The sequence below is a fragment of the Protomyctophum bolini genome, assembly GCF_963924005.1.
Source record: "Protomyctophum bolini genome assembly, chromosome: 2".
NCBI lineage: Eukaryota > Metazoa > Chordata > Actinopteri > Myctophiformes > Myctophidae > Protomyctophum > Protomyctophum bolini.
In genome coordinates, this window is record NC_137863.1 from 33,287,698 (window position 1) to 33,307,322 (window position 19,625).

At 41.7% G+C, this 19,625-nt stretch overlaps 1 protein-coding gene across 1 annotated transcript in view; it reads right to left on the bottom strand.

Moving 5' to 3' along the window:
* Positions 1–2,600: 2,600 nt before the first annotated feature.
* The window catches only part of atp2b2 (ATPase plasma membrane Ca2+ transporting 2), a 125,315-nt gene continuing 108,290 nt past the window's right edge, over positions 2,601–19,625 (bottom strand). Inside the window, exons 18-23 of the mRNA XM_080791997.1 lie at positions 19,396–19,609; positions 18,733–18,944; positions 15,766–15,873; positions 14,960–15,142; positions 12,114–12,212; positions 2,601–5,403 (exon numbers count right to left, since the gene is read on the bottom strand). Coding sequence (XP_080648123.1) covers positions 5,065–5,403; positions 12,114–12,212; positions 14,960–15,142; positions 15,766–15,873; positions 18,733–18,944; positions 19,396–19,609 — 1,155 coding nt within the window. The 3' untranslated portion in view covers positions 2,601–5,064. The remainder of the gene's footprint in view (positions 5,404–12,113; positions 12,213–14,959; positions 15,143–15,765; positions 15,874–18,732; positions 18,945–19,395; positions 19,610–19,625) is intronic.

The following is a 19,625-nucleotide window of genomic DNA, read 5'->3' on the forward strand; positions in this document are numbered from 1 at the left end:
AGCCAGCAAGTTGGTTAACAGAAAATAAATTGTTATGACTGAGTAAAATAAAATACAATAAACACAATTTGCCTGAAAATAGATTACCCAGCTATGACCTTTTTCATGAAAAAAAATGAGTAGTGATATGGCTGACTGAGTAAAATAAAACAATCTACCTGAAAGTAGATAGCTATAAGTGAAGAGCAATTTCCGCAATTTCCGCAATTACCATTTCCGCAATTCCGCAATTTCCGTAATTTCCATTTCCGAAATTTTCGCAATTTCCGCAATTATCATTTCCGCAATTTCCGCAATTTCCATTTCCGCAATTCCGCAATTTCCGCAATTTTCATTTCCGCAATTTACGCAATTTCCATTTCCGCAATTTCCGCAATTTCCATTTCCGCAATTTCGCAATTTCCGCAAAAATGAAAATGAATTGAACCATCACCGCCTACTAGGAGTATGTCGGGTTTGAAGCGGCAGACTTCTACTAGGTATACTACGGATATCATTTGACTTATCCACTGGGCCATTGAGGCACACAAACATGGTGAATTTCTGGGCTGCTTTAAAGTTGTCCTTCTGGAAATCAGGGTGTAAAGCAAAGTGTCACAGTTTTGAATAATGTGGGATTTGAACCCTGGACCTGTGGCTCCCAATGACAGCCTCTCATCACACTGAGCTAACTGCTGGATACTACTACACAGCTTTTTTGTTTGTTTTCTTCTTCTGAAATCGGTCTTGAACGTAAAGATATGAGTCAGGTTTGAACCGGCACACTTCTACTAGGTATACTACGGATATCATTTGACTCATCCACTGGGCCATTGAGGCACACAAACATCATCATCATCTTCAGTTTCATCGTAATCATCATGCCTTTTTCCTCAAGCTAGAAAATAATTTACATCACATTGTTTTATTGACTTTTTGAGACACAAACATTCCGGAAACACACTCTAGGATAAGGGTGAGTATAACAATCAGAAAAAGCATGACGTTTTGCATAGTATTAAATGAACAAAAGACATTGAGTTCCTTTATTTACAATTATTGTATAGATAAAAAATATATCATAAAAACAAGATGAATGAACACTTAATCACTTACCCATAAATGGTTAAGAATGCCAATGCCAAGAGAGATATCTGTTGGCATTTCTCGTTTTCTTTGTTCCACAAACTGGCATGCTGCTAAATACAGTACATCGAGGCAGGTGAGAGTATATTGCAAGTACCACTGATATCACTATCGTCATCATTACCAATATCTTCATCATCAACTTCATCATCATTGTAACTATCATCATCATCATCAACATCACCACCAATGTAATTATTTGTTATATTATTGTTCTGTGTGTCTGACAGGAGCTGTGATTGGTTACCTTACAACCAATCAGCTGCATCGGCAGTATATGACCTGTGGTTGCATGATGGTACATGTAGTCAAGAAGAGTTCCTGTGTTCACATCAGTCCAGCACGCGGAGGACGTTCCTCAATGGACTTGTTTCTCTATTTACAAAGAATACTTTAAACTTGGTATCTCTGCATGTCCTCTTAAAGCTGAAAGTCCTCCTGAATGTAAAAATGGTTTTGAGAATGTCGGCTGAAAGTCTTTTCTTGAAATTGTTTTTATTTTTTATTATTATTTAATTTTTTTGGTTTGTTTTGTTTTTTGTTTTTGTTTATTTGTTTTTTTTACAGAGGAAAGAAAAAAGAATGTCAATAAACTTCTTCCAGAAAAAAAACCAAAATAAAAAATACTAACAGCTCCTAAGCAGAACGCCAGAATCACATTTCAACTCCAAACTAAAGATAGTCCATGCTGCTTTTTCAACAGGCCTGAGGCTGACACGGAAAGCTTGTGCACCCTTTCTGCAGATGGACAGATCGACTGGGAAAACGACACAGGAGGACATGAAGCCCTGTTCATAATTTGCCGTATGGCAGCGTTTATATAAGCACCAAAAAATAGGCGACCTACGAGCTTGTAGATCAAGCTATGTTTTGGCGCGCGACACCGTCGCATATAGAGCATAAACTAAGCCTATAAGCCTGAATTAAACTTAGTTGCGCGTCGGTGCCGAGTGCTGAAAATAGCCGACCTAAGAGCTTGTAGATCTGCTGTTTTCAGAACGGGACACCAGCATGCAACAAAGTATAAATCAAGCAATACAGAAAGAAAAAAAAGAAGAAAAGAAAAGAAAAGAATAGACCTGCTCGGATATGTGATTATATATATTGTATATGATTTTTAAGAGTAGAAAAACCTGTGATTGGGTCAAGTTGCATAATGCTTGGCAATGACTCCAATTAGTTAGAGAAATAACGATGAGTACACATGGGTTAGTTTAGTTATAGTCCACTTGCCAGCCCATAGAGCCCCATTTGTAAACCCGGACATGCCGAGTAGGCTACAACAAGGTTTTATGTTGAGTATGGGTCCCCAGCATTTAGAAACTGCCGGATGCTAACTTGCATGTTGTCGAGCAATTTACACAATTTTGTGACCATACCGTTATACAACCAACAGAAAAGGAAAACATTTCATCATGCTTTATATAGCATGTGACGTGTCAAACTAGGGGGTTTTAATGATGCTGAATCCTTTCCAAGTTTTGTAAAAAAAACCCATTGGGCTAAAAACAGCCATAGCCAAGGCTATGGCCGTTTTTAGCCCAAGGAGTCATGAAAAACCCCTAGTTTGACACGTCACATGCGCTACTTAAAGCATGATGAAATGTTTTCCTTATAGGTTGTTAATGGAATGGTCACATATTATGCCAATTATGAGAATTGCTCAACATATGCAAATTTGCATCTGGCAGTTACTTTCTACGTGCTGGGGACCCATATTCAACAATAAAACGTTGGTGTACTCAACATGCCTGGGTTCACATTCTGGCAAGTGGGGGGGCGGGGACCATGTCCTTCTGGGTGCAGTCAATTGGTATAAGTGTGCCTTCTCTCTCTCTCTCGGGTAACAACTGGTTGGTCAAAGCACAATAAATACTTTACAACTAGTGAGTACAGTTGAGATGCTAGTACTGTATATTCTGTGACAGCAGGAAGACAAGCTTGGTTAAAACACACAAAAGCACATCTAGATATACACCACAGAGTTTTCATTCATAACCAGATGCAGAAAAAGGATAAATCTTTTGTTTTATATTATAGAAAAAGAGTCAAAGCAACATTCCATTTCGGTTGTGGTATTTTTTCCTCTTTTTTTTCTCCTTCATTTTTGATGTTGAAAATGCCACCAGCGTTTTGGGGCTGCGTGTTTCTCTCTTTTGGAAAACAAATAATGATAGTAAACCCCCCAAAAAATAAAGATTTATCAACACAATATAGCACAAAATCTCAACACAAGTGTTTGATTTTCATACAGGTATAAAGCCAAATACAACTTAGTTTGCAAATTTCTAAAAGTGACTCGATTGCAACCCTTGATGCAGGTCACGCATAACTTAAAACACTCAAAGTCCTTTAAATGAGCAGAATTATCTAGATGACAGTTCACCACAGAGGCCCTGATATCAGCCTTGGACTCAGGCCCTAACCCTGGGCCAGAGCCATGGCACAGAATAAAAAAACACAACTTAAAGAACAAAATCACCCCCCTCTGTCTCGTTAAGAAGACTTCCACTTGGAAAAAATAAAGACAGAACAAAGGGAAGCTACTCAGACTTGATCCCAACAATCGCGTAGAATAATACTAAGATGCCACATTTACTAGGTACTGTATCCCATTACATTTTGGTTTTTGTTTTAGTTTGTTAATCCTCTAAAAATATCTACAGTATTTGACAAGATAGCAGGCAAGTTCCAGCACAAAGGGTTTTTTCAGTAATAAAACACAAACAGAGCTCTGGTCCAAGTATATATATATATATGAGCTGTGAGCTTCTCCACCCCCTTTCTACAAACCAGGAAGTATAATCTCTACTATGGGTTGTAAACAAATTACATTCTCTTTAGGACATAAATAAGTTAAAGTATTTAGAGCCATTGAAGCAGGAACAAGGCAACATGCCGACAAACAAAGATAAACTCTCTCTCTATATATATATATATATTTATATTCGTATTTATAGAATATATATTCCATAAATGCTATCATCCATCACCATTATTATAGGTTCCTCTTTTTCCAACAGGTGCAAAACTACTGTGCAAGTTGAGTCCTACAACCTCTATACATATTTCCTTTTTATGGATGAATTAAATCTTTACATTTTGGGTACATGTGCATGCCACACAGAGGGAACTCACAAGGCTGAGAAGCCACCTTAAAAAACGGCAGTCCGCCTTGCATCCTATAGCCCATAAAAAAACAAAGAAGAAAAGAACTCCAATAAAATTAAAACCCTTAAAAAAAGGAAAAAAAAGAAACTTGGGTAATGTACATTCATGCAGGAGCAATAATAATAATAATAATGGTAATAATAATAATAATAATAATAATAATAGTAATAATAATCATAATAATAACAATGTTTTTTTTCTTCAATTTAATTTAAGCTATTATCAATTTGGTCATTGTTATTGTTGAGGAAAGAGCGTAGACAGGAGATCAAAGTCTGTTTTATTTGTTTGTTTTTTCCTTTTCTTCTCCTCTGCAAATTCCTTGACTTCCTCGCTCTCCTGCCACTATTGACACAGTTCAGAAACAGCAGTCAGTGGCACGTGCATACGTGCGCCACACATACAGTACACACACACACCCCCATACGCACGCGCACACACACACACACACACACACACACACACAGGCGCGCATGCACTCGCACAACCACAACCACAAGTTGGTCATGTGGGTTTTTGTTGAGCTTTTAAATTGATTGTTTGTAGTAATTTGACTATGGAGTTTCCCCCATCCAGAGTATAGCCGCAGCTCCGGGGCGCTCAGGGGAGGTGGATGCTATGCTATAAGAGGGAACAGGATATCTGTATACGCAGATGTTTTGGGGCACATAAGATAAGGGACGTGGTATAGGAAGTTGCCCCGAGTTGCCGGGGCTATACAGCGGATGAGGTGAGGGCCCGGGGGGGGGATGGATACAGGCTGGAGTGTTAGAGACTGGTCTCCAGGCTGTGCAGGGGGCTGGCGCAGAGGGAGGAGGATGCCGATTTACTGGTGTCGATGGTCAGGTTGATGCCGCTGTCGATGGCGTTGTTGTTCTTGTTGGGCGACGTGGGCTGGCTGCCGCCGTGCTTCGCACTCCTGTTCCGCCGCCGCGTCTCCTCGTCGTCCGCGGTGTCGTCGATGAGGGGGACGTGGGGCGTCGTGGAGGAGTCTTGTTGCTCTATCCTAAACTCGGGGTGCGACATGAAGTTGTGGATGGACGGTCTGGAGTCGGGCTTATCCAGTCCTTCGTAGAGGGAGCTGCGGAACGCGTTCACGACACGGATCTGTGTGTACAGATGGGACATGGAGGAGGACGAGAGAAGGGAGTCGCGTGAGAATCGTAAAATGAGGGTCGGTTTTATTTGGACGGGCTGGAGGGAGCCCGAGAGAGAGAGAGAGAGAGAGAGAGAGAGAGATACTGTCCACTGTACCAAGACATCAGAAACATGTACTTCCCACAGAGTACATCAGAGGGTGTGGTTTTCAAACCCAAGGAGAGTTTGAAAATCACCAAATGTTTATAACATGTTTAAAACATTGAAATACTGTTGTCAACTTTCAAAAGTATAGTGTATAGCATCGTCTCCTATATGGATGTATAACTATCTCTTGCAGAAAATGCACAATCTTTTTTATAGTTTCACAAGATAGTATTACTCAAAGTGTTAATGTAACAAAGCTCTGTTTACATCTTTATTGTATTGTTTTATCTTGATTGTTTTGTTCCACTTTTGCTTTGGCAATGCAAATGTATGTTTTTTCGTGCCAATAAAGCTCCTTTGAATTGAAATTGAAATTGAATTGAATTGAATTGAATTGAATTGAATTGAATTGAATTGAATTGAATTGAAAGAGAGAGAGAGAGAGAGAGAGAGAGAGAGAGGAGAGACTAGCCCTCTCACTTGAAGAGATAGATAAAGGGGAGGGGGGGGGGGGAGGACGGAGGAGCAGCAGGAGAGAAGACCACCGCACTGACCGCAGTCTGTGTTCTGCTTTCACAAGACAATCTACAACAGTTCACAACTCACGGCGGCGTGCACTGAGAAAGACCGTGGGGTCTAAAATATATATATAAATATATATAAAAACACAGCAAGACTGAAGGTAAAAGAAAGCAATCACAAAATGCTCGTTGTATAAGTATACGCTTTAAAGTCCAATGTTGCGGTATACCTAGAAACAAGCTCACGTTAATAAACAGAAACAGTCACATAAAAATAAAAACGGGGGGAATAAATAACACATGCATGTCTGAAGAGGTCTGGTGGACAAGGTCAGTAAAAAGGAAAGGAAGTTAGATTTGACCCATCCAATCGGAGAGCTTAAAAACTGCAGTGGGTACAATATCCACACGGTTTGAATGGGGATACGGCACGTACAATCGTACATACACATACAGAGAGAGAGAGAGAGAGAGAGAGAGAGAGGGAGGGAGAGAGAGCACACACAAGGTGGGCAAAGCACATATGGTCCACAAGTCAACAGAACAACAAGTCTGGGATGATGCTGGCTTGAACACAGTCATGGTGTGTAGAAGTCACAGCAAAACAGCACATCAAAGACTATATTATGGCAGAAACCGAACCACAGGCTCACACAGCAAATGAAACACGGCGAGCACAGGGACATTAAACAGGAATTCAATCATGCAACAAGACAACGGGACGGTGTGGTAGAGAGGGATGGAAGGGACACACGACTGCTTAAATGAATAAACAGACAGGGAGGGGGATTCATAATAGTAATAATATCATTGTCTGGTCTGACCAAAGCAAGTTCTCAACTCCATGCACATCTAAGTAAACACTCAAGTATATGCCCCCAATAAACTATTTGACCTTTCAATGACAAAACATCACAGATTCATTATTAGATGATGGAAAAGGATCAAAGTCTGCAGACTAGTTACTGGACATGACATGTTGGTAAATCGCCTGTATCGTATCCGCATGCAGAACTGGATGACTTCTGTTTTAAACTTTGGTAAGTAAGTAATATACAGTTTACATGTACGTGGTCTCCTCAACTATTTGAGGCTGAATCTATAATTTGGTCACAAAATGTTGCAGTTTTAAAAGATTATATGATTACAGTTACCTTGCCGTTTTCAGTTCCAAACTTGATTTCAAGTGCACTGTGTGTAACAAGACTTTAGCATTATGGCTGTGCCATTCATGACAGGATTTTAAATTTGAGTAGGCTACACCTGACGAAGGCCACAGAAACTGCAACCTTGTGTATTTGTTTTACCGCTTTATAATAACATTAAGAATCTCGTCCTTTCTCCAGGATTGTAATGTGAAACAATAGATACGAGAAGTGGTGACTGGTGACACACACTCACCTCCATGGAAACTTCAGACTATTGTTAACACAGCCGTTTTAGATGTGAAATTAATTAGGATTGAGCACATGCAGCTGTTTTGCTCTCATTGGGTACATCCAGACATAAGTCAAGAAAGAGCACCCGTTTCGGATGTTATCATCCGATAATCAAGAAAATGTTCATAATCAGCACCTTAGAAATACTCCCAGTATGTGATAATCAACATATTGGGAAATCCGTAAGAGAAACTATGGGAGCTTTTTGTGCCAATGACGGAGGCGTGCCGTGTCTGGTGGCCTTTAGCCACATGAGGCACCGCTGAGCGAGGCGCTAGCCGAGCGAGTCGCCGTGCCGAGCGTTGCGAAGGCCACCAGACCCAACTCAGCAGATAGGCAGAGAATAGTAAATATTAGTAGCCCCTAGTTTCCATGTAGACAATAGAGTTGGAAATGACACGTTCAGCAGGGGGAGTCCTTGACCAGGATATGTCTGCACCACCCTGCATGCGTGCAGTCCGGGTGAACACAGCCAAACACCACGATGTCTAGTATGCCAGTATGGCCATATTAGCCACATTTCAACGTCCTGATAACGGTTGATTTCGTATATTTAATATACGAAACGGACAAATCCGTTGGAAAGAGCCTATATAGTCCAGGCGTCTCCTCCTGGTTTATAAACCACTGGTGGATGGAATTGACGCTCGGTCGGCGCTCTAGAGCTCTGCTGACCAGTCACTACTGACAACGCCAACAGACCTAACCCGGAAAACAAGAGGTGACCGTGCTTTTGCAGCTGCGGCCCCAGAGTTATGGAATAACTTTAGAGCTGCCCAATCCATAGAGTGTTTAAGTCCCTTCTCAAAACCCACCTTTTCTCTCTTTTCTTTAATGTTGCCTGATCTAGATAGATACCCATTTGTTTTTTGATTCTAATGGTTATGTATTCTTCTGTTATTCTAGTACTTTCTTGATGTAATTATTTTATCATGTGCTATTATGTTCTTATACTTTGTTTTTATACTTTGTCTACTGTGAAGCACTTTGGTCAATTTCGGTTGTGTAAATGTGCTATATAAATATAGGTTGATTGATTGATAATTCTTGCTTATGTCTGGATGTACGAATACTCTACGATTGGTTAGTTCGTTGCTAGGCCAACAAGGATAGACTACAGCCCATAGTCAGGAGGGATGATTGCTCTGTGATTTGCTATAGGTCTATGTTGTCAGGCCAACGGGCAGACCCATGGTAGGCCTATATAACTTCAGCAGTCACTCAGTGACTCAGAGACATTTGAGTTCAGAGTGCTGGCCCCAGCTAAAAAAACAAGATGACAGCACGTGCCTTGATGGCATCATGTGACACAATGTCTGACGAATAACACGTGATGAGTTGTCGAAGGAGGAGGGGGGGTAGGGTGGGTGTGGACTGTGGAGGGGGTTTATATACGGCTGATGAGGGGCCAGTAATCATGGCGAGGACGACAGTCAGATACGCTATAACTGACAGCATGATGTGACCACACAGAATGAGGGTTGCTATAGGGGGACATCCAGATAAAATCCTCAGGGTTCATTTAAAGGTTCTTCTACTGGTAGAACTTATACCGACTGTAAAATATGACCATAATTTACAAAACACATAATTGAGAGAAGACTTTAAACTAGCGCCCAAAGCATGAAGTATTTATAACTATGTTTACTACGGTAATGAATTCAAGGGGAATCAGTGACACCTTCTAGGGTGAACTGCAGCGTTTTAATGATTTCCTTGTTGGCTTCATATCCAGAACGGATGTTTGCCACCTGCCTGGTCTATTTACTGAAGATAAACCCTGGAAAATGAAAGCTGTCATGTCAGCTGGCATGTCCTAAAGAATTTATATAAATTTTAAATCAACCGGAAAAAGTTAGAGACAGACAGAGCCGTGTCAACATATTGTTACTGTCGGACAGAAATCTCGTATCTCCATAATTTATACTTCACATTTTTATGTTTTGTAAACGAATGCCCTACTACTTACTCATACAATACAGTGTTAAATCTAACGCGAGTAGCGACTGGACCGCAGGGGGGCCTTCTAAGACATGATCTTTTCTTAGAATTGGACGGGATGATTTAGATCGCGAGTTATTAACGTTTTAAGATTTTCGTTCTCATCGGCTAAACAGGGGGGGAACATTTCCGATGACGTCCCACTGTTACGCAACATCCAATGTTGCGCAGCAGGCGCTTCCAGGCTGTAGAGCGATCGGTTTTCATATCAAAAATAGTTTTTTGGGCGCTGGGTGTTACTATTTGAAAGGACATAAATTAGAAAACAAGAAGTAATGAAGACGTGAAAATAGCTGAGCTACAACCTCACAAGCGACGTCTTTTGAGGATGTAGTGTATAGATGGTCTATTTCCAATAGTCTGCGTCCTGAGGAGACATTTATTTTTTGCGTCACAGGCTAAACCGCTAAACCGTGAACTAGTGTTTTTAAATGGCCCCCAGTGGGTGCAGATGCTTTGGTGTGAAAGCAGAAAGATACAGAATATGACACATTGCTCAGCAACTCAAGAATCTCAAGCTCAGAATACTACTACACTATATGGCTTTTCCTTTTACCCTGGCGCTGTGTGTGTGTCAGTGCATCTAGTTGCCACAGCAACCCACCGAAAATCAGTTTGATTTTAATAAGATTCCACCCATCATTGCCAGACTAACACACAGCAAAAGAACATTGTGGCTTATACTTGAATGTTTAACCCAGTCCTTTGGTGAGTTGGCTCAGAATTAGTTCACAATCACTTCTCTCGTCAAGACACAAAAATGAACGAGAAGGGCTTCGGTAGACAATGGGATGGGGTGGGTGGGTGGGTGGTGGGAGGAGGTGGGTGAGGAGAGGCAGACAAACTCACAACCTGAAATGTCACGCCGTGGGAATCACCCTTAGTCCCGCGCTCCTAGCACTCTGAGGAAACAAACACACAGCCAGCGATGAGCAGGACAGTACACACCCCGGGGTGGGATGAGTTCTCAAGATGAATTTGAAATATACAGCATGGACGGCAAAACAGACAGCAAGAAGAAGAAGAAGAAGAAGAATGAGAAGGAGAGAAAGCAAGGTAACAAAAAACGCAGAAAGCAAGAAAGAAAGAACCTTCAGAAATGCCAACCCTCTACCTAATATATACAGAGCACAGTATACACCAGTAGTTAACCCTAATATATACAGAGCACAGTATACACCAGTAGTTAACCCTCTACCTAATATATACAGAGCACAGTATACACCAGTAGTTAACCCTCTACCTAATATATACAGAGCACAGTATACACCAGTAGTTAACCCTCTACCTAATATATTACAGAGCACAGTATACACCAGTAGTTAACCCTCTACCTAATATATTACAGAGCACAGTGTAAACACCAGTAGTTCCAGTGACCCTCGTGGTTCCTCAAAGCGGTTCTAAATGGACCCTTACAGTCAGATCTGTAATTCTGAGTGTGTATACATTTATACATACATCTCCGAATTATGATGGCCATCGAAATTAAAAGGTTCAAGAACCACTGGTGTGCACAATGAAAAGGCCTTAAAAGGGGCATTCATATACCGGATGTTAGCAAGGTGATATAAAATATAATATATGATAATATGAAAATCAATGTAAAGACGTGACACATAGATATTTCACACATAGTAAACTATACATAAAAAATGCACACACACACACACACGCACGCACGCACACACACACATGCACACACACACGCACACGCACACACACACACACACACACACACACACACACACACACACACACACACACAAAAGCTGGAAATGGCAGCACTCCAAAACAAAAAAAGCCTGCATTTTTATCTTTTGGAGTGCTATTTCCACCTCAATTCCCTTTTTTATACCAACCCCCAAGGAGGTATTCAGAGGAAGTGCACCTGCTCTACATTTGTGTGGTGTGTGTGTGTGTGTGTGTGTGTGTGTGTGTGTGTGTGTGTGTGTGTGTGTGTGTGTGTGTGTGTGTGTGTGTGTGTGTGTGCGCGCGCGCGCAACGTGCATGCTCCTTTGAAATGCGAATTTGTAGGACAAGGCAACCATACAAACACATGAACATGAATGCTTGCTTGAACGCATCAGTGTTTTGTAGTGGACAAAGAGATCCAGATCCAGATCCCAAGGCCCGCCCGCCATTTAGATTTAGATTTAGTCCACTAAAATCTTATGACATTTAGTCGACTAAAACTAGACTAACAGCAAAACATTCGGGGTGACTAAAATGTGACTAAAACTAAATTAAAACTATTCAAGAGATAATGACTACAATTAAAATCTAAATTTGCCGCCAAAAACAACACTGGTTCCAACCAGGGGGGCGGTCTTAAGAAAATAGACTAACACTAGAGCATTCCGGGTGGCTATGAAATATGACTTAAAACAAAATTTAAACGTATTCAAAAGACTACGACTAAAAAATCAACGCTGCAGCTGAGATTGGCATCCCTGAAGGATCAAGATGGCAGACAAAGCGAGACGGACAGAGGACAGAGTTCTGACTCACGGCCAGTAGTGGGAGTAGGAGCGCTAGCAGCAGTAGTGCTGGTAGGAGAGGAAAGGGCATTGGACAACGACAGGTGACTAGGACTAGAAACATTGGTTACATCCTGGTTCTGGCTTGTGGTGGACGACTGGCGTCTCAGAGCCCCCGGGGGCGCCCCCTGAAATGAGGTGCCGCTCTTGAAGGTGTTGACCACCTCGATCTGCGGGGAGGAGGACGAGAGAGAGAGAGAGAGAGAGAGAGAGAGGGGTGGACAGAACAACAAGAACACAATGGATTCTCAGAGCGCGTGAGAGAGAGAGAGAGAGAGAGAGAGAGAGAGAGAGAGAGAGGGAGAGAGAGAAGAGACTCAATGGCAGACTGGCTCCATGGATGGTATCGGATGGTGAGAGGCGCGCTCAAAATAAAAGAAAATACAGGGAATGTGTGTATACAGTATGCATTTGGAACACAGTGTGAGGGGTGGGAGGGATAGGCAGCCAAAGGACAAGGGTGCAGTTTTCCCCTCAACGGTGGTGAATGGTGAAATTTGACTTAACTAGACTTAAAGTACAGTACATCGAAAAGTTAATTATTAACTGATTGTCAACAAAGAAAAGCATTATTTTATATACAGAGGCAGCCGTTTAGATATTTTCCAATAAACTCACTCACCAATGGAAAACCAGGGTTCATACCATATAGAGATATAGGGTGCGTTCGGAAATGCGCCCTGAACGCACTGGTGTGCTCTCTTGTCGTTCGTTTATTCAGTGCACTCGGTGTGATGTCGTTCGAAAATCCAGTGCGCTGCGCACCGGGTGTGCCGAGTGCCCGCACTGAGCGACCCTACCCTGAAGCTGGGGTTGTCCGGTGTGATTCGCGTCACCGCGTGAATGCGTCACAGCTGTGGTCGTTCGTAAATAAGGCACACTGAACGCACTCTGTGACGTCACCGCCCACCACACTCAACAAACTGACCACATTCCCGGTGCGCATTTCCGAACGCACCCATAGTATAATATACATAAACCAGAGAATGACCACCCACTGCTGTCCCGCGTGGATTTTCCTCCTCATCCTCCCCAGCAAATCAAACCTGCCCGGCGGTCTATGATCCGTGCTGTGCAATTTATCCGGCTGCTTCTGTATGGTGCTGGTCTGTAGTACAGTAGCCTCGGAAACCCAGACGTTTTTATTTCCAGGAAGAAAGTATAGTACAGTGTTGTTGTATAGGATAGCATCACCCCCAAGACCATCATTGGTGACATGAAATCGCTTGGGAAGGAGAAAAAAACCCTGGTATACTATATGAAATATCACAGTGATTATGGTCGGGAGAGATAAGGACAGTATGGTACACACTCAGTTTTAATATTGGGAAGCGTTGGCATATACGTGCAGCAGCATATGCAGCACACGTATGCCACGCTGATATCTACAGTATGTGCACCTATGACACACCATATAGTTGTAATAGATGTTCTATAGACACACCCTGGTGTTACCATCACTCCAACGGTGCAAGAGGTCTTCATATACCTCAATTGTTGGTCACCTTGAGTTAAAGATGGAGTGCCACAATTTTTTTATTTTTCCAGTTTTACATGTGTCTATGAGGTGACAGTATTTAATTAGACACCATGGAGTCGTATTTATGTGCATTGGTGTATTGACTTTGCATTTAGGGTTTCTTCCTAACAGTCAAACGGGCCAATGAAATAAACAGTAATTTAGTGACATCTCACTATCAGCCCCTCCCCTAACCCCTCCCCCTTTATCATAACTTAACTTAACTTAACTACAGCTGTGGGTGCGTCTTCAGTTCAGGTGGATCACCACCCACCAGGCAAACCAGGCATACTTAATGAACTGGTGGGCGTGCGGCCGTGCGCACATAAAAGCAACATTTTAACAAATACTGTACACTTTTTGAAAAAATTATACCACCTTATAACAATAAAACCTGATGATCATGTTTTAACGGCACTCCATCTTTAAGACAACTTTAGCCCTAAAGTTATATATATACACACACTGGGGGCAAAAACCGAACACAAGATTGTAGTTCAGCTATTTCTGAAGCGCAACTAAGTATAACTCAAGCTTTACTGAACGCGACAGACAAACCTTCTGACAGTTTGACCTCGACCATGTTCACTCCTGCAGGGCTGTGATTTTTTTTTTTCATATTTTTTATCCCACGATTTTGTAACCCATTTTTCACCCCTGTGCCAATCATCTACTGTGATCCTGGGCTCTACAACCTGTTGTGTTGCCATTTGCAACCAGGGCTGTGATTGTCCCAAGCATAAACAGGTGCACCATGCATTTGAAGAAGACATAAAATAACAAACAACAGCTAAGAGGAAGGGGGGAAAACTAAATAGCGTAAATACTAAAACACATAAATAAAACAGAACAGGAAGTTACAGATATAATTCAATGTACATATATACACTATACAGTGGTATAAGAAGTGTTCACATTTCTTACTTGGGTAAAAGTATCAATACCACAATGTATTTCAAATTTACTTGAGTAACAGTACAAATGTATTAGCATCAAAATATACATATTGTGTTTGGGTGGAGGTTCAGTCTCAATCCTTCTTTATACTCTATGGTTGCGACGCATTGTGAGCTTGTAGATCAGCTATTTTCAAATGGCCGAAATGTATAGGGTTGAAGTGGTTAATGCATGTTTTCTAATCAAAATGAAAATCTGCAAAGCAACCAGTAATTAAAGTTTTCAAATAATTGTAGTGGAGTAAAAGTAAAAATGTTGGCTCTAAGATGTAGTGGAGTAGAAGTAAACGTAATTGGAAATTGTAAATACTCAAGTAAAGTACAAATACCTCAAAATTGTCCACCACTGCCTTACGGTGATTAGAAAGTGAACACTCCGAAGTGGAATAGGTGCAAGTGAAACCCTTTGGTCCGTCCCATGCAGTGACAGCTAGTCCCTCACCTGAGTCTGTATGCGGTTGAGACCTCTGAACCAGAGGATCTGTCCTCTCCTCAGCTCCCTCTCTGCGTGGTCAATCTCCTCCTGGTCCTCGTTCATGTCGTCTTCGGGCAGCTCGTCCTTCTGGCTCAGCTGGCCCGCCTTCCGCAGGAAGCGCAGCTTGCTATTGGGTATGGATGTTATCACCTGTTCCCGTTGGAGGGGAAATTGTGGGTCGTCGTTTCAAAACATGGCAATAAGGTCCAGAGACTTTCATGGGGTACAGTAGATTATTATTATTTTTAGATGGAACCAGTGGCTCTCAAATTGGGACCTGGGGAACCCAATTGAGAGGGTTCCAGGAGGTTCCCATTAAAAACGAGGAACAGTTTAAACAATTTTAACCATATTGCATACACTGCTATTCCAAAGAAAAAGACGATCCACAACGCTGTGAGATTGCAGATTGTCTAGCTTCGAAATGTTTTGAAAATGTTTTTTTTTTTAAAGGGGGGGGGGGGGGGGGGGAGTTCGAAGTTAAAGTTAAAAGGATCCCTGGCTAATAAGACAAACATGCCTTGATGTGCCCTCTGTAACTAAGGTTTAAAAATAAAAATAAAACCTTAAATATTTAATTAGTGTGGTTGCTATAAGCAACACACTATTGTTCTTGATCCGAGAATGTTTTTGCCAGCAAAATGAACCTGCTTTTTTGTTAACTTTTGCATAACAGAAAAGTGAAGCTTTTGGTAATATAATATAATAATAATAATTTATATTAAATATAATATAAATGAGTTCCCAGTGGATACAGTTAACAGATGCATTACCTGTCCCCAGACTAGTTCTCCCAAACCGAGGAACACGCACCACATCCATTTCTCTAGGTCCAGGGGTTGACAACTGAACGGCTTCCCTCCAAACTGCACGATCACAATCTATAAGCAAAGCAAAAGGACGTCAGATTGAACACAGTGATAATGCACACAATCTAGATTGGTGATGCACATAGTATATAATTACATTTCAATGAAAATTTAATTCATTATGGTTGATGCCGGCAACCCAATCTTCAAACATTTTCAAACAATATCTGAAATAGGCAAACTACAAAGCTCACAGCATGTCGGACACATTGTGACGTGGACCAGTGGTATATGGGCTATTTTCGCTAGCCCCTCCTATATGGACCGTACGTAAGTATGGACCGTACGTCATTCCGACGGAGCATTAGTCCGACATGCGTCTCGCATGTTGGACATGCGCTGCTCCCGTGCTTGCGGTTATGGTTAGGTTAGGGTTTGAGGTAGGCAGGGCAGGAATTTCACGGCGGCCACAGCGGCCATGGCCGTCGTTGCCCCTCTCTTTGGCCGTGTGCCCCTCGAAAAATGATATGCCCAGACGGCCACAGTGGCCGTGGTGCCGCGACCGGCGCCCACAGCAGTTCATTTAACCGTTTTTCCTCTGCGCAATTTTCCAGTCATTACGGTAACCAATGTTCCCGCACATGAAAACCAGAGATATATTTGTGTATTGTAGTTGTGTTGCCATTTGCCAAGTGGTTTGATTATTTTGCGTTACTTTGCCTTAATAACTACCCCGCTGGTCGTCATGACGCACGCACGCCTCCTCGTGACCGTGTGGCGGTCCTATGTCACATGCATTAACGTTGGTCGGACATGGTCCAGCTGATTTATTTTTGTCTAACGCGAAACAGCGTGGCTGTCCATAAAAGGAGGAGGAGAGATGATCTATATCTATATCTATCTAGCCCACCAAAACAAACATAAATGTACTTTGCATATGTATAGCGACAGAAAAATGCCATGGATATAATTAAAGTTAAACACATAACACACCTCCATGTAAGAACAAAAACAATGTCTGAAGCTGCACTTGACTTATCTTTAGCACAAAATATAGGCTTTTCTAAACCAAGCCCTCATTCAACAGTTATGTAGGCTGTCATTGTATTTTCTGTGAATTAACTCACAGTTTAACCCAGTGATCCTCAGCCATTTCAATTTCAAGGACCCCCCAAAAAAAATTATATGAATTAGCCTAGGGTGACTAGGCCATTTCATTATGATTTTCATAATGTTTACAATATTTTACAACAGTAGCTACTTATATTTTGTTATTTAAAGCTGCAATTATTTATTTAAGAAGCACTGTTCTGAACCAATGTTCGCCTTGAAATAAAAATGTTTTCAATCATCCTTAACCTTTAAGCTAAAATAATTATTTTATTACTTAAAATCATTGTTTTAATTGATGTCCTTCATGCCCTGGCACTCGGCCTTTGTGCCCTCAAATAGTTGACCACACTAAAGGCCAAGTGGCCTTGCCCCTGTAAAGGCAGTCTGTGGGACACATGCTCAAAAGACAATTCATAAACAATGAATAATGAGGCAACACAAGATGTCAGAATTATAGAGTATAAGGATTTTACTCGAGTAAGAAGACAAGACTTACATGACCTGTTCATGTATGGAAAACCCAGTCTGACTCCCAGAATGGAGAAAGGCGACAGCTTTTATAGCTCACTCCCACACGAACAACCCCCAACATATAGCCTCAAGGCATTCACCAAATGGGACAGTGACATCATAAACAAACAGCCTGTAACTTGGAGTATTATTAGATGTTTATCCCTAAATTTCCACGACACCCCTAAAAGGATGAAATTCCAGGCCTGGAGGTAGGTTGTCGTTTGTCGGACCAATGACTGAACTAAGTACTGCACCACTCCAAATGCCATTGGAGGGCACAGCCAGAGTCTATGGCTACTCAGTGATCCTAAGTATGGAAACATTTGGAAACCACTGATGTACATGTAGGTGTCAAAAAGGTCACGAGATTCAGGGTGCTCTTATCACCATGCATCATCAAACATCACATTCCGTGCTCTGCCAATCCAATCATCACATTGCGTGCTCTGCCAATCAAATCATCACATTCCGTGCTCTGCCAATTAAACCATCACAAAAGTCACTCCGGACAATCACTTTTGGCGTCTTCACTTTTCAGCCCTCACTTTTATCTTTCAAATTATGTATTTTGCTCAGCCAATCAAATCATCGCTATGGGGTGATCAGCCAATCACAAGCCAATGTTTGTGTTCACACAAACCCGGAAAGCTGCGGGCATAGGAGGGGCTATAGGGCCCCTAAGTCAAAAGAACAACACTTGTGTGAAGTGAGGGGCACCCACTGTAGCTGCCAAATTCATTGCAGATTCACTGCCACTATATATACGTTACGAGGCATGAATGCAGAGTGTTATTGTATAAAAAATCACTCCCGTGTGAAGTGAGGGGCGCTCTTATCATCATGCATCATCTCATACTGGCCAATCAGAATGCCTGTTGCCTGCGATTGGTTGGCTGATTTGCTCGTTTACATATGACGTAATGTTTTCCTTCATTGTCAATGGTGTGTAATGTTTTGACGTTTAATTTACGTCATATTTTAGCGTTCATTGTGAATGGCAATTCTTGAGACGCGTGAGGACAAAAGCTGTTTATATAAAAATCACACCTGTGTGAAGTGAGGGGCGCTAATATATTAAAGTCTAACTCATGTTGATTAGGTGATGTAAAACAAACGGTGCCAACACAAACATTAAATGCCATTAACAATAAAGAGACAATATGACGTAATGAGGGAAAATATGACGTAAATTTTCCCTTCATTGTCAATGGCGTTTTTAGAACAAAACAAACATTAAACCTCACAAAAATGTGAGGACAGAAAAGTGAGGATAATTTTTTTTTGAATGTTTTTATCTCCTTATACCTGAATGGCGAAGGTGCCAATTACGATGGTACAGAAGATGGGATTCCTGAAGATTCCGTCAAAGACGTTCCTCTCGCCGTGGATCTTGCGGGCGTTAATCTCGTTGAAGAGCTGCATCATGACGAAGGTGTTAAAGATGATGGTGTAATGCTCAGACGGAGGGGCGTGCAGCGGGGCGTTGCGGCCACTGTCGATGTCAAAGATCCTCTCGCCTGTAGGACAGAATAAAAGCTTCATTTAGACGCTGTTCATGCCTAGTTACTTTGGCCATTTTAATTTTGATTAGAAAACCTACATTAACCACTCCTACCCTATACATTTCGGCCATTTGAAAATAGCCGATCTACAAGCTCACAGTGTGTCGCAACGCAACGCAATGCAACGCATTGTGAGCTTGTAGATCGGCTATTTTCAAAAGGTTTTGTACACAGTTTGAACTTGTGAAATGGGACATTCTGCAATGAGTACTTTTACTTTTAGTACTTTAAGAACATTTTGATGCCGATACTTTTGTACGTTTACTCAAGTACATTTTCAATTCTGTACTTTTACTTGTAACGAAGTAGTTCTAAATTGCAGTATTGGTACTTTTACTTAAGTAAAACAATTGAGTACTTTTTTCCACCACTGCTTCCAAGAAGGAAAAGCCTGCAGTATACGTACCAACAAAGAGCAGGGTGAAGATGATAATTAGCTGAAAGATCCCATGGCCTAAGATGTTCTTGGTCATGGTGCTGGAGATGAGTGGCTTGTTGCGCCCGTAGGGTTTCCTCATCAGCAGAGACTCTGTGGGAGGTTCTGTGGCCAGAGCCAGCGACGCAAAGGTGTCCATGATCAGGTTAACCCACAGCATCTGCACCGCCTTCAGGGGCGAGTCCTGCATGGGAAGAACA